Raw genomic sequence first — 26,306 nt, forward strand, 5'->3', positions numbered from 1 at the left:
TGATCCCCAAAAGAGGAAACAGATGAGAGATTTCAGATATGCTGAGAAATCCCAGTATTACTTGGCAAGTCATACAATAACTGACATGTCTCAGAGCTGGAAAAACCATCTCTGAGGGGTTGGGACAGGGAGGTTCTTTACGGTAAGAGTCCTGGGCTAGCGGCACATCACCACCCCTGCATGTCTGACCACATCATTAAAACAAACATAACGATCAAGAAAGAACCTACCCCCCTTCTGGATACCTGCGCTCTCTCAAGGCATTTTCAATTAGCCCCCGGCTCAAGTACTGCACAATCAAATCAAATTAACTCTGAACAGGCTATGTGGGTTGTCAGCTTCATTTTACCCGCCGGTGCTATCCCTGTCCAGAACAGACCCCACAAGGCTGCCCATCATTGCATACAGAACCAGACTGCACATGTTCCGTGAGTTTTGTTGATCTCTTTCAGATTGGTAGAGTGTGCTGCGGCCTGTATTAGTGACAGGGAGGGCAGACAGCTTCCTCCTATACAAGACTTTCTATAAAAATGTCTTGATGGTACCCATCAGCCATCTGCTCTGGCCTTAAAACAGAGGCAGCCAAGTTGGTGAAGAACCACCTTTCCCTCTTCTGCAGCAAGTCTGGAGCATGCCAGCATCACAGGAAAGGAAGCAGTAAAGGGGACTGAAGGGAGCTCTCTTACAGATGCAAGCTTTCAAAGAGCTTACAGAGAAATCTAAACTTTCATGTTTATTAAAATTAAGGGAAACGAGATGATGATGATGATTATTTACAGGACACACTGGAGAGCTGCAGTATGCAGCTGCAACTTAGCCAAGTGAGAATCCTTCCAGTCTGGGTGTTGCTGAGGCTTCTGAAAACTCTGTTTCTTGTAAGGGTGAACGTGAGTGGTTTCACATCCACTCTGCTCCTAGGAAGCCATCAGGGATGCCAGTTCTTTTGGTGAAAGTAACAGCTAGGCTTTTCTGGAAAGTCTAGAGAACACCCTGGCATGGGTAAAGAACAAACTAGAATGTTGTGATTTTTCAGTTATTTCCATTCAAAATAATGTATTAGTGGAATTAATCTTGCTGACAGTGACTGACAAAGCAGCTGGTCTAGGCCTTTGTTTTTGCCTGTGTGCAATCCTGTTTTAAATAATTCTACTGGGTTTGTTCCTACATATACCCTTAAAAAAAAAAAAAAAAACCCCAAACAAATTGAAAGAGAGTGACTGTTGAAGAGAAATCAGGCTACAAGAAATCAGGAAAGGGAGCTACTTCAAGGAGAGAAGGCTTTAGGGTATATGTCTTCCTGCACAACCCACACTGCTGCTGAATGTCAAGGCTTTTTTATTTAGTAACAGATAACCAGAAGATTATACACATGAAAATCAAGTATATACTTTCCTGTTAAGCACCACAGACCAGGTTTTCAAAATTGTATTTGTGTGGCTCTATTCTCATCTAGAACTGTATGGACACTTAAAATTAAGTATTTGAAGTAAGGTGCAAGTACTATGTTTTAAATAAACAAAATATTCTGTGCATAACAACAGGTTAAGGTCCCTCTGCCAGACAAAATGAACAAGCCACACCAAAGCTTTCTCCTCTACTGTTCACCACTGTAGTTGCAATCCTGGTGCATCAAGAATTTACCTTAGAATCTAAGGTGTAGACAAGGATGCTCTTGCTAGTCTACCTAAAACAGATTAAAAGACACATTTCCCCTTCACCAAGCTATCTCAGTGGGGACATAAGCGCTTCTACTCCATCTCCACGCAGTTAGTTGGATTTAAACCATCACTGAAGGTGGTTCAAGCTAACACAGCCACCCTTGAATCAAAGAGACTAGAAACATTCACATAATACATCATCATGGGATGGTAAAGTCTTAAATTTTCCCAACTCCATCCATAGTAACTTATTTGTCTATAATTGTCTTGATCTAAGAATAATTCTGAAGACAATTCTTCTTTTCTTGTATGACAACTATACAAAGCACAAATAAAGAAAATTAGATACTGTCAGCTTCTACATGAAGTAGATAGTAAGTAAACACTTTCATTTTTACAGCAGTAAGAAAAGAATTATACCTCCTTTTTGCTCTCCTTGTTTTGTTCAACTTCAATATCAATAGGGTTATTTCCATTTGCTTCCTCCATTTCATCCTCACTGGAAGACAAAAGCAAACAGTACTGTATTAGTTTGTGAGGCTCTCTTTTTCTGTAAATAGCAGTCCAAAAGAAATGCATGGATGCAACAGCAAATCCAACTGGTTTCCTTAGTTTTACTCCCAAGGCGTTTCTTAAGGGTCTGGGGTGGGTTTTTTTGTGTTGAGTTTCCTGTTTATTTGTTTGTTTGGTTGTTTTTTTTTTTTCTTTTTAAGTCAAGAAATTCTTCATTGTAAAGATGCTAGGGACCACGTATTGTAAAGAAAGACTTCTCAGTAGTGTAATTGGGAAAAATAAGTCTGTTCGGATGAAGGCAATATATATGAAATTGATTACACAAGTTATATTTTAAAGAACACAGGACATTGAGCATTTTAACTTTAGGCGAACAGACAGAAACAAAGATATAGAATTACAGCAAGTAGCTAAAGCATGGATTTCATACAACTCCTTAACATTTAGCAAAAGAGACATGCACAAGAACTCCCTCAAGAACAAGCATAAGAAATGTTTGGGTTTCTCTCCCTTCCTTCCTCCCCCCCCCGCCCCCCCCCCGTGACAGCCTCACATTTCTTTCTCCTCTGGAAAAGAAAAAGAGGTTATCAGTTACAGAATAATAATAGTCATGAAATTGGGGCCATATCAAAAGTAACCTTGGCACACCTGGCCAGTTTGGCTTCATTGAAATTTTAATCAGACATTAAATCAAATATATTTTCACCATTTAGAATTTTTGTACTGTACACAACTAAAGTTAATTGCACCATTTGGGATGATGCCCAGAAATGGAAGAAATAAGCTGACCTCATCAAAAGCTTCCCCCCTCGCCCCCCTTCCTTTAAATCAAAAACTAAGCCTATTCTGTCATGTCAAACTTTACAGCCCAGGATGAGGCACTCTGGCTGGTGCAGGTACGTCGCAGAGCCAGCGCGCAGCCGGGCTGTGCAGAGAAGCCCCAGCAGCAGCTCTGCCGTGCTGCTGGGTGCTGGAGCTAGCCAGGGTGTGCTCCCACCGCACCGGCGCCCCCTCACCGCTGGGTCCCTGCTGCGGCGACGTCCTGCGCAAGCATCGTCCAAGGAGGAACACACTGCTGCGTGGCTTGAGCTGGCTTCCATCGCCACAAGAGCAGTCAGCTGTACGAGCCATTCCTACTCTCCCAAGCCTCCTAGCTCATGAGCTGATTCACAAGAGAATTAGTTTGTGTAATCACGATTCCTGGAAATAAACTCACCAGCACCCCCTCCCAGAGCTGCATACACTAAGTCCCTTGCATACAACTAAGAACAGCTACTGAAAACCTGGTCCCAAACACACTGGGAGCTATGTCACTGACAATCTGAGGGGCCGAGGAATTTCCCTGCCTAGCCACAAAGAGATACAGCAGTATTCGAGTGAAATACTTCAGACTGCCCCCCCACTCTTAACCCCATCTCCAAAAGACCTTCCTTGTGTTCTCACATAGGTTCAAATGTCAGCCTTTCTGCAAAGGCCAAACCTCCACGGGCTTTGCTGTGCTCATAGTTTGCTCTTCTATTCCAGCAAGTTCCCTAGACGTGAGCTAGATCAAAACCCACCCACTCATTTCTGAGGTTTTAGACATTGATCACTATTAGCTGAAGAACACTTCTGAAGTTTTGCCAACACCCAGTGGCACAGTACAACCTCCAAATCCAGGCACCCCAAACTCACCCAGTTTTGCTTCCATGCCCCGCATGGCTGCACTGACAAACCCTTCAGGGGTTTGGGGGCTTGACTATTTTGCATAATGGAGGGGAAGAAGGGAAACCAAACATGAAGCTGATGGCCTGGTGCTTAGCTTGCTGCAGATGTAAACCAAATTACACATTTCCAATCCAGCTGCCTTCTTCAAAGGTTACGAAATTACAGCACATGGCAGCCCTTACAGTTTTCTCCCAATCACCAGATGGTCTGAGGTGCTGCTTTTCCCAGCACACAGGCATAGCTACCAATGAGGTGTATTTCCAAATTGCAGTAAATTCATTTATGAGCACGGAACAAAAATAGAGGTAGTATTAAAAGATTCTAAACTACATAGTACAAGACAAACACAGTTCTTTATAAGAGTTCCCCCCCTCCCCGAAAATTTTAAGAAAAGCAGGATGGAGAGAAACAAAATCAAGACAGCCTTTGCAGAGAAGGAAAAGGAACAGAACGGAAAAAGAGACTCAGGCCAGAGAAAGCCAACCAAACACTAGACAAGTTGGCTGGTAGTATTCTCCCCGGCCCTGCCTGTTAAGCAAGCACTGTTGATCTAGCAGAGATATGGGAGAGGTTGAGTGAGTCATTGGTGTAGTACATCTCAACCCTGGAAACACATTTCTTCCCCCTTCCCAAGCAGGGCTCACTCAGACACTGGAGCCAGCAAACAAAAACCTGGGAAGTGCTAGAGGAGCAACTCCTTTCAGGGAAAAGCTTTTGCAGAATTTTACCCAATTATGTTAGGAGTCTTCCAAAGCCAGGTACACCTCAGGTTTGGTCTGCAAAGACATTAGCTGAATTTTAGAGCAGGTTGAGGAGGCACCTGTGTCAAGCAGATGGAGTTGCTGCTGTTCAGAGGGTGTTTTTTCCCCCACCCCAACGCCTGAGGCCACTGCATTTCTGAGGCTCTGTCAGCTCCAGAACCAGGCAAAGTCACTGACTGGCAGTTCTAACTGTACAGATACTTCCATCAATACACACAAGGCCACTGGCTGACCTACCTTCAAGGGCTTGCACAGGTATCCAGCAAGGTCATCTTGCAGACAAAGCTGCACAAGCAGGAGTCAAGCTCATCTGCTGAAGCTCAGTGGCTAGTGATCTCCTGAACACCACCACCCTCACCCAAATCCTAATGCACCCAGCACTCCTTGGGATACCTCTGCTGTAGAGCTCATCCTAAGATCTCCTGTGCTACCCTCTTCTCAGTCATTCAAAAACACAGCCTTAACTTCATCCTTCTCAGGGAACAGAGCTTGGCCTGACTGCCTTATACCATTAACAGTTTTCTAAGTAAAAGGCAGGGGAAGCGTCTCCGTGTGCACACACACAGGGTGAGGGGTGCTGCACTGGAGCCTGTTCCCCATCAGGCGCATGTTCTCACTCTACTGAGCATCACATGGTGGAAATAAAGGCAGATTTTTAGCTCTTTCATTACTTCCTTTCACTGTCCTGCTTATCAGCTTTTCTGGCTCTGCTGACAACAGTGCCAATCAGCTTGTAAACGGTTTTAATTTCATTTTCTCCACCCTCAAGCAGTATCAGAGAAAAAGCATCTAGAGTGATGGGACAGTGACCACTGCACTAGAGGGCAATCAGGAATTGCACAGTGTTGAAAAAGGGAGAACACCTAATTGCTGACAGATTCCTTTTGGCTTTAAGCAAAGCAAAACATGCACAGCAGGGAAGAGGGGTGGGGAAAGAAGGTGTGGTATCAGGAAACATTTTGGGGAAAATCCTACATCTAGTTTCTTACAAGCTAACAGGAATCTGAGATAGTCTAAAGAAACCAGTGTGCGTCAATACAGAGCCTTTCTGCTTGCAAACCTACCTTTCCTCACGTTCCCTTTTTTGTTTACGAGCATGACGGTCCATCACGCTAGTTTTAGTCCTTGTCTTCTTCCAGGAGTAGTAAAATTTCACCAGGCTGGCTATTGATTTGTCAGGAAGCTGCAAATTAAACATGTATCCTTTTATATGTTTATATGTAAAGTATCCCCAGGAGTTCACATACAATTGGTCTGGTTTTGTCAAGGAACATCTGATCTCTCTATGTTGGATTCTCTCAAAGGCTCAAGCAAGGCAGTTCTGCAGCCTTTCCAAAAATGATCTACGGGGGAGTGTTTCGGGTTAGTGCCTACTATTTAGGACATCGAAATCACTAAAGAACATCTCAGCAAGCCTCCACTCACCAGCCAGGTAGCTGGTTCACTTCAGAATAGAGGAACATAGCAAGAACAAATCCAAAATGGGGCCCTGAAACTGAGATAACAGTTTTAAAAGCCAACACAGGCATGTGTAAGCAACCACAGGAACTGCTGAATTGCAGGCTACAACCCAAGCATATCTTTGATGTTTGATTAAAAAGGCTTATTCACACCATTCACATGATGAAGTTTATTCTAAGATCTCAGCAAAAGATGTTTTCAAAAGGTGAAACGTTACTGTATGGTGAACTGAGGATATAGGAAAACACGAGTTTCAGAATTTTTTGTCCTCTTATACTAACATCATTGCCCTGGAGCTATGAATGAAAAGTCTGCCTCCAAAAAGCATAAAACTACACTAAGACTAGTTCTCTACTTCTGAGGTACTCTGCATGGATGTTCTTATACAGGACTTCTACAAGGTATAAGTCCAGCCTTTGCTGGATAAAACATGTTTTAGAAAAGTGTCTGATTCAGCTTGGAGGGCAGGATGGGTGGGGAGGAAAACAAAACTCTGAGCAAGAGCCAGATCTCTCTTATTCAGATACTGCAGTTTAAGTCTTCACTTGAGATAAGCCTGGTTTCTCAGACTGCAGGTTGACTTTAGGTCCTAGTAATAGATTGCACCAGAACAACCACCCTGGCCCACAGCTGCACACAGGCATAAATTCATCTGCACTGGCAAAGCACAGGTAGGTACTATGCTGATGATGTGTTGCCAATAGCCATGCAGCAGGCTGGTACACTGGAACTAAAGAGTTCCACAGAACAAACTCAGGGACAAGGCTGCTCATGACAAACATCCACTTGGCTACAAACACATGATAACAGTGCCAAAATATCAGAACCAGCTCCGGTAAATAACATAACTCACTTTTCTTTCTCTGGCTTCAGTGATTTCTCCCCTCAGTTCCAAGCTGCAGAGGTGCTAATGGGGCAGCATATGCAAACTTAACAACTAACATACTCCCAAGCCATTGATTCCTGTCCACTATTAAACAGAAACCTTCATGCCATTTAATTCCTTTCATGCAGGATGGCTTTTCGGGGAGCAGCAGTAAAAAAATATTACCTGGGGAACAGTGTATGTTTTGGCATCCCTGTATTGGAATGCACTTCACTCAGGGACGAAATCATGCTTTTACATGTAAAATAAAGAAATAATTTCTTGCTTTGGCATTTAACCAAGCAACAGGATGGGCTTTATGTTCTCTTTTTTTCTCAGAAAATTCCCTCCCCTTTCTCCCTCCATGTAAGAACAGAACAATAAAGAAAAAAACACCTTCATCCTGCAGGAGCACACAACTCCCTAGACTGTCTTTATCAGCTGTCTATAGCATATGCAAGCCCTGTCATCTGACCCAAGGGAGCAGGAGACCCTAGGACTCCAAGAACGTTTGGAAACAAACACCAGTGAAGGAACATTCAAGTAAGACATGAGGAGATCAAGCCTCTTCCTGCCACTCTTTTGGAAAAAGACCTGGTGGTTTTCCTTCATACGTGGGAGGCAAGTCATCTTTCACTTTTCAGCAGGATCAGCACCACAGACCTTCACGTGTGCTTTAAAGAGGGTGAACAGACTGCAACTGCCTAGGCTCACTTCAAAGGGTCACAACCAACATAACCAGGTCCTGCTGGAACACTTGAGAGGCTCTTTACTGAAGGAGAGCAAAGAACAAAGTCTGTTTTCCACCCAGGTGATGAACCACTTGAAGAAACTCTCAAGATAATTAATTTAAAAATTTTTACATCCCATCCTCTCCCTCTTTCAAAATAAAATTGCACACACCTCAGCAGTTCCCCTTCAGGAAGAAACCTACCCTTGAAGTTTTCAAATGTCAGTTCAAAAAAATATCACTACCAACCAAAAGCAGAGGACTGAATGCTTACAATGATGTATAAACCTCCACCACAGCATCCACCAACAGTCCCAAATCACATTAAGCACAGACTTCATAGTCAAATAAAATTAATTCCTAAAAAGCAGAATGTAAGAAAGGAAATCAACTTTGCACGGAGATGATCTTTACTCTGTGTGTGGGTGGGCAGACCATGCCTGAAATCCAGCTGAGACAAAAACTACTATAGCACACAGGGGACTGAAAACTGTAATTTCCAACCAAAAAAACGGCACAGTCAAAGTTTACCCTGAACTAGTAAAGCACTTCAGGAAAATACTTGACAGAGGTTCTGAAAACAATGTTGTTTCCTTCTATTCATGGTAATATTTTTCCTCTAACATCCCCTTTGGTCTGTTCTCTCCCAAGAGCATTATACAGGAGTTCAGCACAATCAGCACTGAAGATGATTGTCCAACCGCCCGTTCTGCTTTTCCATTCCTGTGACACCACTTACCATCTGCTGGATTCTATGAAAGGTTTTCCCATGGAAACTGAAGGCCTGCTCAAACAAGACCTTGTCTTCCACTGTCCACTCATCTGGGAATGGAGTGAAGTTTGGCAGATCTGCCAAAGACTTCTCGATGTTGTGCTTGTGCCAAAATAGCATTCCAAGGGCCTAGAAATAACAAGGACACCAAGGGGACAATCGTAATCACAAGAAACATTGTTATATCTATGCAAAGGGAGAGCAACAGCATTTTTCTCAGGCAACATGTTAGACACAATTTTAATTCTCAGCTACATCAGAGGCTTTTCTGTGTGCAAGAAACCTGGATTCTGACCCCCCACCCTGCTAGGTTGTGAAGACCAACTTGAAGTTTATCCAAACTACACAGGTAATAATGTAATAAGAGAGTAGCAACAGAAAGGGGAGAAGAAAATTGAAGAAATTACTCCAACTTTACTGACCATGGCATGCACAGGAAAGCTAAGCAAAGACTTGGAAAAACTACCTAAAAACCAGGCTGGAGCAAAGGAAGTTTCTTGCCAATGCTAAACTCCCTTCATTTCCTGTGCAGTTAGGAGGCCAATTTAATTCACTGAGGTTTTTTAAGGTTGTTTATGGGGCTCTTTCTAAGGGGGAAAGGGAAACAGGGGAGATGATGATGGAAGAACTGGAAAAAGGAAAGGCAGAGTACATGTACAACCTTGATTGTTGCTAAGATGTCCTTGGCCCAAAGGAGAAACAAATCTCACTCATTTTGGGGGCTGCTCATTTGTTTCCTTGAGAGATGTCTCGTTTCACTGTTGCAGTCTCTGGTTCTCAGTTCCAAAGACAAAGTGCGTGTGCTGCACTTCACCTGCAAAACATCCTCCTCCTACCACCTCCAAGATGCTCGCTCACAGCCACCCCTCTCCCAGGGGTGCACAGCCCCTGTGTGTTATGACACATCACTACATCTGGCATGCCAGCACCACCACAAGTCATTTTGGGAAGGCCTGACTCTGCAGAGCTAGAAACCAGCCTTTCACAATGGCTGTAAAGTGAAAACAATCCCTAACATGCTGAGTAAAACATCAGAGTAAGCTGCTTGTCATATGCAAACTCAGCTCAGGTTTCACAGCCACAGTTACCCTCATCTACTAGTTTCACCCTGGCCACTCAGAGCTACAAAATCCCTCCAAATTCGGGGTTTCCCCATTACGCTGTGCTATGCAAAAAGCAGTTCCTTTATGGGATCTTGATTGCCTGAGATTCTGCAGACAGTATGCAAATAAATATTAGTGTTATCCAAGATCTTGTCCTGACCCCACTGGTCTCTCAGTGCTGCCCAGGCACCATCTCCTCCCTTTTGCCACCATGCAGAACAAGAAGTCATCTTGGTTGCAGCACAGTCGCTCAGGATGTCACAGGAGCCACACAGCCACTTATCTCTATCAACTCTGGCAAGCATAGGGCCAAAGAAACTATTTTGCAGTCACGAAGGACCAAGCGTTTTCTCCCGTGCCACCCCTTTCAGCTTCAGATATGAGCTGTACAAAATATCCCTGACAGAAAGCCCAGGAAAAACAAGGAGGGAGACATTTTGGGAGGGGAGGGCAGTGTTAAATACCACTAGGGTGCTAGCGAGGGCTGAAGGGACAGCTGCTTACACGCATCACAAGGTGAACAAAGGTTTTCTTTATAGACTAGTTTAACAGGACAGCAGTATTCCTTCTCCACCTCATGCTGCCCTACAAGAGCTTTGTCCCAGGGCATCTGACACAGGCAGGCAGGAGAGCACAGCTCACAGCCAGACTTGCTGTAGTTCTCCCAGAAGCCTGTGGCTGCTACAGCTCCACAAAACCATCTACCAAAACCAGCTGAAGTGGGCTTGCCCTTTCAGAGCTCACTTGCCTGCCGGAGCCTGCCCTCAAGCTGGCAAGGCCACAGGGACTCCCACAGCCTCAAGCCTCCGGCCATCACCCCACAGCAACAGAGCCAACAGTGGGGCATTCAGCCACAGAGGTACGGGAGCCGCACGCGGTGCGGATGCGGCCAGCTGGGTGGGAAAGCTGCTGGGCAGAGGAGCGCCAGCCCTCACCCCAGCCGCCCTGCCAGACAGCTCCCCACTCTCTTCAAATAACTGGCACATCTTAATCTGCAAGGGTAGGTTTGGGGCAGCAGTCACAGATGGAAGAACGGGAATCTCTGTGCGATGACTGTCAGCCAAGCCACCTGCGCAGGGCTCCAAAGAGACTGGCTGTCGTGGGGATGCATGCATGGGAAAGGGCTGCCTCAGCCAGTGAAGCCCAGAGACAATGTCCAAATGCTAAGTGAGCTCTGACTAGCTTTCAGGGAGTTCCTATCAGCTTGTCCACAGTTACACAGCCAGCAGCAACTCTGATGCTACCTGCTGAAGAGAGAGTGTCCCTTGCTGACAACGCATCATCCTGATTTGAAAGTCTTGACACTTGTCCCTATAATACAAAATGAGTACGTGCCCTCCAGAGCGATACAAGATAGATCCTCTCCAGTTATTTCCTGGAAGTGCCTAGCTTAGCTGTCGAGGAAATCCCAAAGGACCTGGGAAACATGTTTAACTCCAGAGCATTGTGAGACAGTGCTGAGGAAGGAGCGAGAAAATTTTAAAGGAGAAACATTTTTACAGGTTGCTCAGCCACTTTACATCCTGGTGTGGCGAGTCCCACAACTTCTACTTCTGTACACAGAGGAGGGGAGAAAAATGGGGAGAAAGACTTCGAGAAATTAGTGGGAGGCCTGTATTTTCAGCAGTAAAATGAATGTAAATCTGTTAGCCAAATTTAAATTCAGCCTTTTTTAAAAAAAATCACAAGTTTCACTTTGATCAGTCTTCCTGATCAGTCTATACTCTCTAAACAATACTTCTCCACTAAAATAGTGAAACCCATTTTTATTAGCCTGAGACCACCTATTTTGGCAAATATTACCCATAATATCCAATACTAGGATATATCCATCTCAACTTAAGTGAGCTACCATCCTTACTTTCATTTAGGTTTGCAGCCTTTTGGTACCTTCATCTTCCTTTTATTGCTGTTTTCTGCTCTTAGAAGCTATAAATATCAAGTCTGATCATTCCTGATTTTGCTGGAAATTTTGCAGGTTACCTCAACTTCAGTGCTTTTGTTCCACAAGAAGTCTTTCTGAACACGAGTGTCAACCACTGAAAGTCTGACTCAAAGATGACAGCAGAGTCATTTAAATAGAAACCCCTGCCCATCCAAATCATTGGTTTCTATGCTCATGGCCTGTGCCTGAACAACTTCATAAACTTGCAAGTTTTCATAGAATCCCTTTGTAGAGACAGCACATACTTTGCCAATACAATAAGTCATGAGATTCCCCACCTTCCCTTTCCAGACAAGTATTAGTGCATACGGAAACTCCACAAAATTCAGAAAAGCTTCCCAAGCACAAGTCTACTCATCTCTCCAGATGAGTGTTGAAATTGATGTTGGTTAACACAGGGAAGATTAATACACAAGCCTAGACCACCCGGAGGAAAGGAGAGGTCTGCTCCTCGGATCAGGACTTCCAGCCCTAGGCTAAAGGCATTGGCTAACCTCAGGTTCAGCCAGTGAAGTCATCCATTGCTACTGCAAAGACATGAAGGTGCTCATCTATGAAATGCAAAATGATTTGCAGCACAGTTTTAAGGTAAATAACTGTGGATATTGGTTTGCATCCGAAAAGCGTATAATGGTTCAATAGCTCCTTAATAACTGCCAACGTATCCATGAAGCAGAGGTGGAGCAGTCAGCTGGAAAGTGCAATGCAATCAGACAGCTGTCCAAAGACAAGCCAATCTCTTTAACATTGTTTAGGGGTTCTGAAAGTGTTCAAGAGGCAGTCACCATAGGAAGCATAATACTCATGGCCAAACTCCACTAGAAATTACAATGTTTTTGTTTTTCTTCTTTGTATATAAAACTAGGGATGAACTCCATACCCCCAGAGCACAGGTTACTATTAGAAATAGTCAGTTTTAGGAGAAGTAGGAGAAAACACAGACAGTACAGAAGGGAAGAAGCAGTTCTAGGTAGTCACTTTAAGTCATGTTTTAATACCTGCTGAAAAAGATTTTAAAATAAAGTATTCAAAGGGTTGTTACCTGCTCCATATTGTATCCATGCTTCTCTTTAGCAATGGCAATATATTCATCCACTGAAAAACAAAGAGAAGGCATAAAGAGCATTTCATATAATGACCTCATTTCCTCTTCCCTTCCCTTTTCCAGTCTAAAACCCAGTTCTGGAGCTCTGACTGAAGTCATGATCATTGCACCCACCACAGAAAACTCTCATGAATAGCTACTGTTTCCAACAATTCAGGAAAGGATGGAAACAAAATAAAAACAAGTCACCAGACAAACTACTAGATATTTTCCTTAACAAGCCTAAATGATGCACGATATCCAATCCAGTTTCAGTACTGAAACATGACATATAGTATTTCAGAACCTGTTCACCAAAGCTATAGACATGACTGTCTCAGCCTTCCCCCTCCTCCCCCCAAGTCTCCCAAAGCAGTTTTCTTAAGAACAAAAATCCCCAGACACAATCCATACCTTCCAATACTGCCAGATTCCTAGTGTTGCACAACTACTGCAGATATCTTGGCAAATTTCTCAGCCCTTATGCCTCAGCAGTTTTCAGCTTGGACCAAACCCCACCTCTACGTATCATTAGGACCCCACAAGCTTTTAACCTCTATGATGTGAAGATGCCCTGAGAAGTTATTTTGTATAAATGGGACTAAAACCCAAATGACTCTCTCAGTATGAGTGACTAAGCTTACACTATACACAACAGCAACAGCATCCATGTGAGAGGGCTGGATCAAAGTCAGTACCAGTGGTGGCATTCTGAAGTCTGTGCCCTTGTGCTAGGTCATTATTAAATGCACTGTAATGATAACATCCCCCTTGAAAAAAAAATACAAGCTAAAAGGTGAAACTCCCACTACACCTAATGGAGAAGATAATGCTGGAAACATTGGTTGTCAACTTGCAAGTACCCTGAAAGACTTTGAACCAGTACACACAGTCAGAATTCTCATTCTTCGACAAATTTTAGACTTCAAGACATGTCACTTATCAATAAACTCAAAAATCATTCCCCCTTCCTCCTCTGCAGATACCCAGGGAGGGATGCAATCATGTGTGATGAGCACCTGACTCCTGGAGAACATGTGCAGCACCTCCAGAAGGAAATGTTTCTTTGCACACTGCAGCTAAGGAAGCCCCATTTCCTACTGTTTGGGCCTCACAATTAACTTCAGCTTTCAGAGAAAACATGCTTCTCCCATGTTTTCTGTGAGAGCTCTTGCACAGAGTCCCTAGTGACTATTAGCATGGCATTTCTTACCAGGACACTCCTCAATTCTTCCTTCAGCTGAGCAAACTAAGCAATGAACTTAAAAGGTACTGGGAAAACGGAAGATAGGTCAGAAAATGCACAGCATGAGAGCACTAGCCTCTTATTTTCAGCCTGTCACCAATACAAAGAAATTAAATCTAGATACTTAAGGCAGACATCCCATCTTACTAGACAGTATGACATGTGATATCAACGCTGGCCCTTCATTTGGAAAGGAGAAACATTAGATAATTTTCACAAAAAGGTGTTGCAAAAAAGGGCTTTGTTAAGTGCCATGGAAAGTCCATGAGAATATTAACACAGCCACATACTGTTGTAGAAGAGCATGCAGTAAATACAGGCACAGTTCCATGAGATTCTTGCTCTTCCAAGCTCCCACCTGCATACAACAGGGGTTCCCAAGGGGCTGACAAACCTGTTTGTTGGACTATGTTCTGAATACAGTCAGTAAAAGTTTTATTAGTCCTCTGAAGAAAGGTGTAGCCACAATCATTCATTTGCACCACTGCAGCAGAAACACATCCGCCTATCCAAGTAAACAAATTGTTTCTAAGGACAGCAGTGACAAGTGGTGTTCCTCGGGGGTCAGCACTGGGCCCGGCGCTGTTTAACATCTGTCAGCAACACGGACAGTGGGGTCGATGCACCCCCAGCAAGTTTGCTGATGACACCAAGCTGTGCGGTGTGGTGACACGCTGGGGGGCAGGGATGCCACCCAGGGGGACCTGGACAGGCTGGAGAGGTGGGCCCATGCAAACTTCATGGAGTGCAACAAGGCCACGTGCAAGGTCCTGCCCGTGGGTCACGGCAATCCCCAGCACAAATCCAGGCTGGGCGAGGGGTGGATTGAGAGCAGCCCTGAGGAGAAGGACCTGGGGGTGTTGGTGGATGGAAAACTGAATATGAGCCACCAATGTGCACTTGCAGCCCAGAAATCCAAGAGTGTCCTGGGCTGCATCACGTGTAGCCAGCAGGTGAAGAGAGGTGACTGTCTCCCTCTGCTCTGCTCTTGTGAGGCCCCCCCTCACCTCCCCTGCAGTACTGTGTCCAGCTCTGGGGCCTCCAGCATAAAGAGGACATGAACCTGTCAGAGCAAGTCTGGGGAGGCCATGAAGAAGATCAGAGAGCTGGAGCACCTCCCTTCTGAGAACAGGCTGAGAGAGCTGGGGGTGTTCAGCCTGGAGAAGAGAAGGCTCCGGGGAGACCTTATAGCCCCCTTCCAGTGCTTAAATGGGGGACAGGAAAAATGGAGAGGGATTCTTTATCAGGGTGTGTAGTGATAGGATGAGGGATAGCGGTTTTAAACTGAAAGAGGGTAGATTTAGATTAGATCTAAGGCAGAAATTCTTCCCTGTGCTGGTGCTGAGGCACTGGCCCAGGGTGCCCAGAGCAGCTGTGGCTGCCCCCTCCCTGGAAGGGTTCAAGGCCAGGTTGGACGGGGCTGGGAGCCCCCTGGGCTGGGGGAAGGTGTCCCTGCCCATGGCACAGGGGTTGAATCTTGATGACCTTTAAGGTCCCTTCCAGCCCAAACCACTCTACGACTCTATGACCATGCTGAACTAGGATGAAAACCATCCCTTCTTGCAAACAATCTTTTTTTTTTGCACAAGGCAAACATAATAAAATATTTGCACAGACAGTGAGGTAACAGAGACAGTGACAGAAACTTCTTAGGCTGCAATTGCTGCATTGTGTAATAGAACATCCTGAGTGTTACTCAAAATGTAGGAACCTCAAAGATCAGCTTTGCCATAGAACAAAAATCAATATGCAGAACCACACTGCAAAGGGAGAACATGATCCAGGACCACCACATAGGGGAAATGATGACAGAAGGGAACTGCCTCCTCCCTACACACACTCCTTCCCTCCACACACCAAACAGGGCAGGGAACATCAGTAGGATGTGGGCAGAAGAGCGAATTCAGATGCTTCCAGACTTTATAGCCCCACCAAAACCAAAGGCTGCCAGGAAACCCTACGTGCAGTATTTCCCTGTACTTCAGCTAAATGCTCACGGCTTCCTTATGACAGGGATTGCACATGCAGTGTTATATATTTTGTCTAAGGGGGAGGTGAAGGAAGTGGGAGGGAAAGGAGTTGAATCCTCTGAAGTCCAAGGCTGAATTAAGCTCTGGAATGCTAAGTACTGCTGCATTAACTAGCTTGCTTTCACTGTGGAAAGATCTATAGTTCCTGATTTAACTTCAGCATCTTATCCTTTAATATATACAGAGAAGAGATGAGGTCGTTCCCCTTTCCAGCAAATTACCTTTCTTCTGCCAGATGCTATAAGCAATGAAAACTTACTTCCTCCCCCTTGCTCCCCACCCTCCCCCCCAAAAAAAAATATCATTATAGCATTTTCTCTCCTAACTGAGCAAGAACATTATCAAGGTCCCCACATATCAATATCAACAGGATTTCTCTTGATTCAAGTCAATACACCACAGAGCCAAACAGTAGACTATGAGTGATCAGACACCATGAAAGGAGGAAGGATGCTTTTCTTGTCACAGTGGGGTCTGTAACACCTCGTTGTTACAGTGGAGGAAATGAAAAATAAGAAGAAAAACAATGCTCCTTCTCTATACACTAAAAAAGTGTTTGTGAAGGAAGAACAAGGAGTACACCTATGTACTCTATTCTTGGCTTGTTCTCTGCCTGCTTACTGACAATCTAGCACATTTTGCTCATCATTTCTTGGCTAATTGCGGGCTCACTCGTTTTGATGCTTACACCATCTGAGAGGTATGACAGTCCCTTGAGCAATCGTTCTGATTGCTCTTTCTTTACCATCCCCCTCCACATGAATTGAGTAAGAAGGAGCATGGCACCAGCTGAGTCAAAGGATCCCTTTAGTCTCTCATAGCAGTAGAGTCTGGAATTGCTACAAGCTTAATGCTTCACATGCCACACCAGATAAATAAGTGTCCTCTTCAATCTCTGCCTTCCCCACACACCTCTAGCAAGATCAGGGCAGCAGGCACGTGAAATTCTGCTCCACTGCATTTCAGTGGCATTCAGTCACGCTCAGTGTGTAACCCCGCAATCTGTTTAGACATCAGAGTTTAGAGCCAGAGGAGCCTGGGGCAGAGCCCTGCTTACACCAGAAGAGACAGTTTGCCAGCAAGGCTCTTAGCTGCTTTCCAGAAGAGAATAAGCAAGAGCAGTAAAGCAATCCCACCCCATTTCCCTCGGCATAAACTACACCACCACATACTCTTTCTACCAGCATAACCTTTCCCTGAACAGGGCAGACAACAGCATCCTCCCATCCCATCCAACTAATTTCTCTGTGCTGGGAAGATATTTCAGCACAGACCAGGCCAAAAAGACAATGATACTTGAATACAGCCGTGTGACACAAGAGATGCATTGCTCCTGTGAAGGCTCTTGTTGCTACTAGAAACCAGATGGGGGGAAGGGACAGAAAAGAGAATAATAAACTGGTATTTCTTTACCTATTTGGCTATATTTCTTCTCCTGCATGCGTTTGAGCTGTGTGGGGGCAAGCAGGACCCCCCTGTTTTCTCCACACCCAAAATGCAGTAAGCACTGGCCCAAAGAGTGCTCCCCTACAGGAACTCATGCTCAGGAAGGCAGAAGTAGCACAAAAAGGTGAGGACACAAAGCAAACAGAGCCCCACATACACACTGTCACCAGCAAAGAAGAACACAGAGTGTTCAGATGCTAAAAACCACCTCTCCCTAATACAAGAAGCGAGGTCTACAAATAAATGATCAAAGGACCCCACATGTAGCATTAGCAGCCAAAGACATCATGGAAATTGAAGGGAGTGGAAAAGGAATCAGAGAAAGATGCTTCTCCCCAACCATCTAGAGAGGAGAGTTTGACCAAAATGGTGCTGTCAATTTTACGGGCTGGTTTCCAGCCGTCTCTCTCATACACCCTTTTCTTCTGCTAACTATCTTCCTGCAAGAATTCCTCAACAGTGGCAAAAGGGGACTCTCTTGGCTGACAGAGGGAAGGAGAGACTAGAGAAAACAACTGCATTGCTGATTTTCAGTCCTGCATCCTAGAACAGTGAATTGAGAGGTGTAAAACTGAAGCATTAATTTCAGGGGGGTAGGAGAACTCTGAAAATACAAATGCCTGAAAGCAATGACTCCTCTCATCACCATTTGATCAGATTAAACGATCTCTCCAAGTGGGTCTTTTGGGAAAATTTCTCCCCCCCTACCCAAACTGCTTCTCAATGACCCCCATAAGCATCGCACCATGTTTAGTGGACTCTGTGACCCCAAGGACAGTTTGCAGCAGAAGTGAGTGTGCTAAAGCCTATAGAAAGCAACAGGAATGCAGAGGTAGAGCTGTTGCTGCAACCTCAGTTCACCCCTATTACCGGGGTACTGCAGGAGCTCTGAACACTTTGCATATTACGTGATGCAATACCCTGACAGAAAGGGGTGAAATGAGGACAAAAGCAGCAGTCTTCACAGCCTTGGTAATGTGCTTCACAGGGTTTGATCAATGCTGTAACCTGTGAGGAATTCTGGATGTTGCTGTATATTTCCCCCTCCCCTCCATCTCTTTTGATAACTGGGGGGAGGAGGGGAAGTCAAGACCGAGAACAAATCAATGTTATATAAAGAAAATAAGGAGCATGGATTAGACACACACATGTGAAATTCTTCCGAATTTCAAAACACAATTACGATGGTACACAAACAACTACGAACAGTTTTTGCCTTAGCTATAAAAATGAGCAGCTGCATTGCCGTCCCGCCACCCTCACAGCGTCGGTGGAACAATCCTGCCACCTCGTGGTCCCAGCTCAGGAGAGGAAGCTGCAAAAAGCACAGAATTTGGACAAGTATCTCTCTAAAGCCACCTGCAACAGGAGGCAGGGGGGAACAGACAGAGATCAAAGCAAGGTGGCTTAACCACTTTTTCCAGGCAGAATCACTTAAAAGAAAATAAACCTGTCCTCTTTAATAGGGTCTTCTGCCTTGGAAAAGCTATTTCCTCTTCTTGGCAAGATGCAATGTGTGTCACAGGCAGGAGAGGAGCAAAGTGCCAGAGCACAGCCATGATTTGTGCCCTGGGCTGCACCCATCCAGGCAGGCATACAGCCTCCTCTAACAGTGCTTCCAGGAACAGAGCGCGCTAGTTACACAGAGGTTACTTAAAAATCACTTCATACACCTGAAGGCACAAGAGGATTTAGGCCTCAACTTCATTGCATCTGCAGCAGGTGAGGGATAAGTCTGGATGCAACTGCAAGGCAAAGGAAATACCAATCTTACCTGGAGAAGCATACTGGAATAGGAGCATGAGAAAATGCTCTGCAGTAGGGCAGAGTACCTTGAGTCACAGACTCCACAGTGTATCTCAACCTCCCACTGACTGACCTCCCTGTAGCTCAGATTTTACTTGTAGATCATCTCTTGTCCACACACCACGGACCGTAGGGTGCCATTGCATTAGAAGTCTCCTTTGGTAGCAGGGCCAGGATAAGCACCCCTCGCCTCCAGCTACCTCTTCCCACCTGGGAGCACAAATATTTGCCTGGACCCTCAGGGAAGAGGACTGGGAAACTGTTCCACTCGAAAAACCACCAACCCTCTCCTGGTGCATTAGCTCCCTTACCCAAGCAACAGTGAAGCCATACAAGCACTGAGGGATGGTGGTTGAAAGTATGGAGATGTTCTCACCTACCAGGAGGGGCAGTCCCAGGCCCTCCTGTTGCCAGCCCTAGCTATGCAGGCTGCCCCCCTTTTACTTGCACTGGGCTCTGGATCCACTCAAGGCACCGAGCAGCTGACCACCACCAAAGCAGCTTGTTACTCAAAAGTTTTACACTTCTTATATGGTTGTGTAACATACAGAAAATCACTTTGCTGGGAAGTTACACAAACCTCAGAAGAAACAAGCCCTCCTAGTTCCAGAGAGGGATGAGACTGGCTTAGCAAAAAGTGCAACTCATTCCCTGCCCCAGCACAGCACAGCGGCAGGGATGAGCAGGCAGGCAAGAACAGGCATGGCTATGTAAACTAGCACTGGTGAGGAAAGAGTTGCTCACACAACCACACCTGGAGCCTAGAAACTGCAGCCTCAGAGGGCATGAAACAATGAATAAAGTGGAATGCCCCACTGCTGGGACATTTGTCCTTTTAAAAGCCCTGACACCTACCAAAAGCTTTTTCCTCAAAGGCAACCAGTCACCACCCAGACAGTGCACACTAATAAATTAGAAAAGAAACACCATGTCCGCCCTATTTTTTTTTTTTTTTTTTTTAATACTGCTCCTTGCATGGCCTGCATCTAAGGGCAAGTCCAAAGTTGAAACTCCGGTGATGGTTAAAGACCTGACTCATCCATCTGCCTTTAGATTTTGCTATACCAGCAGGAAGGCTGTACTGCAGGCACAGGTGTATTGAAAAATCTAGCATAGTTTTTGAAGCTTGCCAAAACTATTTAAAACTGTTTACCAGAAAAGGCCTTTTGCTAGTAGACATGTGTTACTTTTAAGGCTTTTACCAACATATGCTTATTCCTAAAGTTGCACCCTCAGCTGACACTATCACATCAAGAAAAGGCTCAACACCCTGTGCATATGTGTGAGGCAGTGTATTAATGAGGATTACCATAAGAAAAGCCAGCTGGCTGATGCTCTCTTGCTCTCTGATGCTGGTGTTGTTCTTCAGAAACGCCGTGTGGATGCCCCTTGTAGGGATATCCATGGATGACCCTCTGGGAGGAAAGACTGCTTCTTACACGTCCATCACATTTAACCTTCAGCCAGCAATTTGCTCTGCCATAGCACTGAACACCACTTTACTGGAGGAATGGCACAGGTTTCAGTAACCACAGAGCCCTGGGTACCATAAGCACAGATGTCTCCATATGTCCCACAGAAGAGAAGAAGGCAACAGAGATCTGACAAGGTAGCAGTAAAGAAGAAACACTACCCCTGGGAGCTAACACAGAACAGGCAGAGCCACATCAGCTCACCCAGGGACCTGAACTGTGACCATACAGGATGTGAGCATTGCTATCATTCAGCAGTGCAAACCTGATCCTAAATCAGACACAGGCATTGGACTGTATTAAATGTAACCAGCCAGAGCACTTGATACTGGGTTTGGAGCCCATGTAAGAACATAAAACCAGCAGACATTAGCTTCTGGCACAGCGGGAATACTCGTTCCCACGTATAACCTTCCAAGAAAGAGAGAGGAAGTTACAGACAGGATAAATTCACAGAGCACGCGCCCGAACAACAAAGTGAGTTTATAGCAGAACAGCTCTCTACATTATTCAGCACAGTGCTCTCAATTCAGTCCGAGAAGCCCTAAAGCCAGATTTATTCTGCTGTCAAACCATGGCCTGAGTTAACTCTGAGAGGCTACAGCCTTGGATTATACACTTCAACTACAAGCAGTAACATGCCCAAGCAATGCAAGTAACAACATTATCAATACAGTTGTGGCAAGGGGTAGAATATTTTAAAAATTATTTGATCAGATGGTTCAATGCAAGAGATGGTAACTTGGATTAGAAGAAACCTCCCTCACGCAGATTTTCTTATGGAAATTATTATTTTTTGCACTCCTGGAGAATGCCTGATCTGATGCATCCTTTTCAAAAGCCAGATTCAACAATTCAAAAACAAAAAACAAAACAGTTAGACACACACCAATGACAGAGTCAGTATTGGAGGCCAGCAATTCAGACTACTAGCAGTCTGATACAAAGCTTCAGTACTCTACATAGCAACATTGTCTGCTCTTCATCCATGTCACACTATATGTGCTGAAATTCTTGGTCTGAAAAATAGTCAGTGCAGACTACCATAAAGCTTGGTCAAGCAATCTGGTGTCAACCAGCTTCAGAAGCCACCAAGGAATATCCAGACTCAAAGTCCTCCCTCTAAAGAGGGTGAAACCTTTCACAGGGTCCATTTTCCACCCTCCAAAACATTTTTGAAAGCTCCTGTTTAAACCAGAACTGTTAACACTCCTCGTTGTGGTAGGAATGAAAACTAATACATGCACTGTATCAGAGCCAGGCTTCCTAAACAGCATGGGTAACTCCACTTCCCAATGACATAGGGTCTTTGTGCAACATTAGGGCACACACACAAGGGTATGTGGGAGCAGAAGAGCCATCAGGTTAAATTACAGCTCATTATTATTACTATTAACAATAATAAAGCCTGTGACAAGAGTAGAAGCCATGCTGACCCCCTTTATAATGGTTACAGAAGCAAAAGAAACAATCAATTTGTCCCATAGCTACCTCCTTGAAGGACGTCACTTGGGCAGAAAGGAAGCATGGAGCAAGCCAGCAGGCAGCGTAAGGAAGAAGTCACACAGAGGAGCTGCCCTCGGCAGAAGTGCCCAGAGCCAGGAGCTGCTCGTGGAGGGGACAGAGCCTCCAGCTGCAACTGCCCACATCCAGCTCCTCAGCAGCTGGAACAGGGGAACACCATAATCCTGAATGGCGACTGGTCAGGTCACAGAAGCACCACTTACCACTTCAGTTATTTTTTGCAGCCAGCCCCCTCGCTTCCAAACCCAGCTATATGAGCAACATAATAGTCTCAGCAACCCAGACAGTCTCTGCACTCATGAACAAGTTGCATACAACTTGCTTCCGGCAAAATTAGATGAAGAACGATAGAGACTACGTAAAGGCAGCTTGATGTTGGAGGGGAACAAATCCTTCAGTTGTATTTTCTGAGGCATTACTGGGATGCTTTTGTTCCTTCTACATCTACAGTTAAAAACTTATTTTCAGATGTTTGGGGCTGGCCACTTCTAAGAAGGCAAGGGCATTCCCACAACTCCACTCGCTGTACTACTGCATCTGGGTGCTAAGAATTAAAAAATTAGGTCTCAAACTGGCTTTGAAAGACTCCATTTTCCTCACTTTCACATCAGCAGGATGTGAGCAAGTTAGCAGGAAGCAGAACAACAGAGACAAGATAAACACTTCCAATGCACAGAATGCTGCACAACCTGAAGAGAACTGCTTATCTTGAGAGCCACTGCAGCTCTGCCCCATCCCTCTGCTGAAAGTTCCTATTCCTGCTTCCTGCAGGAACAGTTTGGCTGCTTAATCACTTAAGGGAGGCCACGAACTATGGCAACATAAACAAGCACCTACTACAGGTTAAGGTGCAGTGGTTCATGAAAATCCTGGTGTCTTACCCCACACATGAGAACCTGGGCTATAAACAGAGGTCAAGCCTGTCATTCCCACCAAGACCAGCCAGACTAGAGCACACTCGGCCCGTCCCAGGGCTGGGCCCAAGCAGCATGAAGTAGCTGCAGCCTGCTGGTTCTTGTCATACTGGTCCTACAACTCCCACAGTGCCTATCAGGCTAGCTAGGATGGCTCCCAAACATATTTCAGATGAAGGCTCCCTGCCAGGATAACTCTTAACACAGCTATCATCACTTCATTACATCCACATCATCTTGTCTCTAAACTTTTCTTCAGGAAAAAGCTTCTTCCTAGCACCAGTACTAGTTCAATCCACACAGCAGCAACAGGAGTGGCAGGCGGCATTTTCAAACTGGGTCATCTCGGCAGGTTCAGAGAAGGCCTATTTCACACTGCAGTAAAAAGAAGGAACAAACAGGTGGCAGGAGAGAACAAGGCACAAGAAACTGGTGACAGCTCCCCACCTCTCAGCACAGCAGCAAAAATTCCTCCAGGATAACACAGCTACCTTAGGTAAGACATCCTCTTCCTGCATACTCCCCAACACATTCTCTCCTTCAGGTTTTTTGTTTGTGGGTTGGTTTGGTTTTTTGTTTTGGGGTTTTTGTGAGTTTTCAAACAAAAACAAAGAATAAAAAACAAACAAGCAAACAAAAAATCTAAACCACAATCCACTGCACCTTGGGTGAAATCCATCCCAAACACACACGTGAATCCTTCCACACCAAATTGCTTTCCTGGCTCCAATACAAACCACTGCTGTGAAAGGGTTAAAATCTCATCTGATTTAAATATGCATTCAGGATGCAGAAATATCAACCTACAGCAATAATGATGAAAGAGCTGCTCTGAGATTTCCACACAGCATTGCAACAGCAACTAGCATAGCAGATGACAAACAAAGGGGAAACTGCAGCTAAGTTTGAGGCAACTCAGCCATTTCTGGGATACACCCATAGCCTTTGAAGCCTGGTATCTTCTTTTTGCTGTTCACAATATTGCTACTATAAACATAGAAAGTTGTCTCAGCTAAAATGAAAAACTGCATCACTTCACCTTCATCTTTTGAGCATTTTCTGAAATGCAGCAACTGCAGCTGCTGAGAGAAGTGGCCACGACTGTATTAATAATACAGCTAAACTCAAGCAGAATCTCAAATTAAATGTCAGTTCTCATTTCTGAATTCATGGAGTTGTATTCTTCAGCTATTCTGTTTGCATCCAAGCTTCACAGCTGCCAGGTTCACTGCATAATATGAAATTTGGATTAGGGATAAACATAAACCCAATTCTGCTTTTCCATTACTCTTTTTTGCTGTCACTGGGACAGCCAACAAACTGCCATTTCTAGGGAAGGAGTGCATACAAACAGCAAGATCGTAAGTTGCGGGGTTTTTGCTATCTTCACTTGAGTGACAAAAGGTAAACACCTAGATTTAGGCAACAATTATAATCCCTGAAGTCTATGCCTCCTGAGTCCTAGAAGTTCTGGCTCTACATGACAGCTATTTTTTAAGGCTAACACTCTCCCTACTACCAGCAAAATTCACTTCAACAAAATAAACCTCAGACATAAACAAGCAGAAAAACCCCAAATAAGAAAAGTACAATACATACATGGCTCCTTCAAAACCTCCCACAGCACTTAGCCAGCCACAAAAAAAAAAAAAAAAAAAAAAAAAAAAAAAAGTACAAACTCAGCTAAGAGTTCAGTAATACTTTTTTCTCTCTGGTGGCAAAGCCCAAGCAGCTCCCACTCTCCCATCCCTGACCAAGGTGGCTGCACTCTCACTCAATGCCAGCACAACATTTCGTGGTGGTTGTGTTATAAACCAAGTCACAGAAATTATAGGGGACCAAAAACAAAACTACAATTCCAACTGTTTCAAGGATCCTGTTTATAGCATGATGGAGGAAAAGGACTTAAAAAGCATCTTTGCTGATGCTGAATACACACCAGACTACATCCTCTCCCTCACTGCGGCTGCCCAGGGAGGGTTGCCTCTCGGGTACCTCTGAAACACAAATCCCATCCATTTGAAATGCATCCTGTTAAATAGGGGCTTCATGTTCTAAAATGAAGACTTTAAGATAGCACTTTCCCCAGTCTACTCTCTTCCACTTGTGGTTTTCCACTCACATTTATTTACTGCTAGGGCACGCTACACCCCAAGGAAAATGAGAACTGATGACAACAGCTGATAAGTCCTACGTCCACAGAATTCACAGGCCAAAATAAGTGAGCTGAGGGGGAAAGGATATGTCCAAGCAGAAGCCCTTCTCAAACAGTTATGGCTTAGCTACATACTGAAAACAGAGACTTGCCACACAAAGCATGATCAGACACACTCAGCAACCTGGGAAAACAAACATTTTCCTGTCCTCTACTCTGGCAGTCATTTTAAGTTAGAAAATTCAGACAAAGGTGATTGCCAAGCTTGTTTTAACAACCCCTTTAAAAAAGAAACTAAAGAATATTCATTGCCTATTCTGTGCAAAGATTACCCCTTGAACTACAGCTGGAAAAAGACTCTGGCCATTTAAGCCTGCAACCTGCCCTCAGAAATTTTAGGATTCACAACAGAGGGCAGCTACCAAAACACTCTCACTCAGAAGAGGCTGTTAACACACAAATAACCAGGACACACTTACAGACTTGGTTTGAGATCCTGAATGCCAACTCATAGCTTCTTAGGGTGGAGCACTGCTGCTCCACACTCCCAAGCCGTTACCCAGCCTGTGGCACAGTTAACTAAACCTTGCCCATCCAGACACCGTAGGGTTAATATCCTTAGTAACCATAGCAACCAGCACTTCTTCCTCCATCATCGCCTCAGCTGGTACATTGCTGCCTTCCCAACATCAGGTTTTGTAACACATTTGGGGACCCCTCCCTTTCCCCCCAGCCACACGGTTTGGCCAAGCACATCACAAGAATGTTGGAGCACTCGCTGCTTCACTTAATTCTGGTTTTCCTCTGTCTCCACACCCCCTATGGCACTTCTACCTCCCCTTGCAGGGGGAAGGAGGCTGTCTAAATTCTCTCCATATGCACCAAGGCTGGTATAATGTAACCTTGCAGGAAGGGATACCACAGGGTAATGGAGGGAGAGGCTGGTGAGAGTCCAAAGTTGGCATGCTGATCAACCATCAGGTCAAACAGAAACAGCACTGCAAGACCAGGGGACCCAGCTGCCATCCACAACCCACTGTCCCATGGGTATTAGGGACAGCACTTGTCTCTGCAGTGACACCCCATAACTTGCAAATCCACTGGGGGACACCCA

General features: G+C 44.9%; 1 protein-coding gene across 2 annotated transcripts in view; it reads right to left on the reverse strand.

Moving 5' to 3' along the window:
* Positions 1 to 26,306, reverse strand: part of RCOR1 (REST corepressor 1) — an 86,655-nt gene that overhangs the window by 11,815 nt on the left and 48,534 nt on the right. For both annotated transcript variants that reach the window (XM_042799136.1, XM_042799135.1), the window contains exons 4-7: positions 12,558 to 12,610; positions 8,435 to 8,596; positions 5,704 to 5,822; positions 2,079 to 2,157 (exon numbers count right to left, since the gene is read on the reverse strand). In XM_042799136.1, the coding sequence (XP_042655070.1) occupies positions 2,079 to 2,157; positions 5,704 to 5,822; positions 8,435 to 8,596; positions 12,558 to 12,610 (413 nt within the window). The remainder of the gene's footprint in view (positions 1 to 2,078; positions 2,158 to 5,703; positions 5,823 to 8,434; positions 8,597 to 12,557; positions 12,611 to 26,306) is intronic.

The sequence above is a fragment of the Tyto alba genome, unplaced genomic scaffold (assembly GCF_018691265.1).
Source record: "Tyto alba isolate M040663 unplaced genomic scaffold, T.alba_DEE_v4.0 Super-Scaffold_29, whole genome shotgun sequence".
Classification (NCBI taxonomy): domain Eukaryota; kingdom Metazoa; phylum Chordata; class Aves; order Strigiformes; family Tytonidae; genus Tyto; species Tyto alba.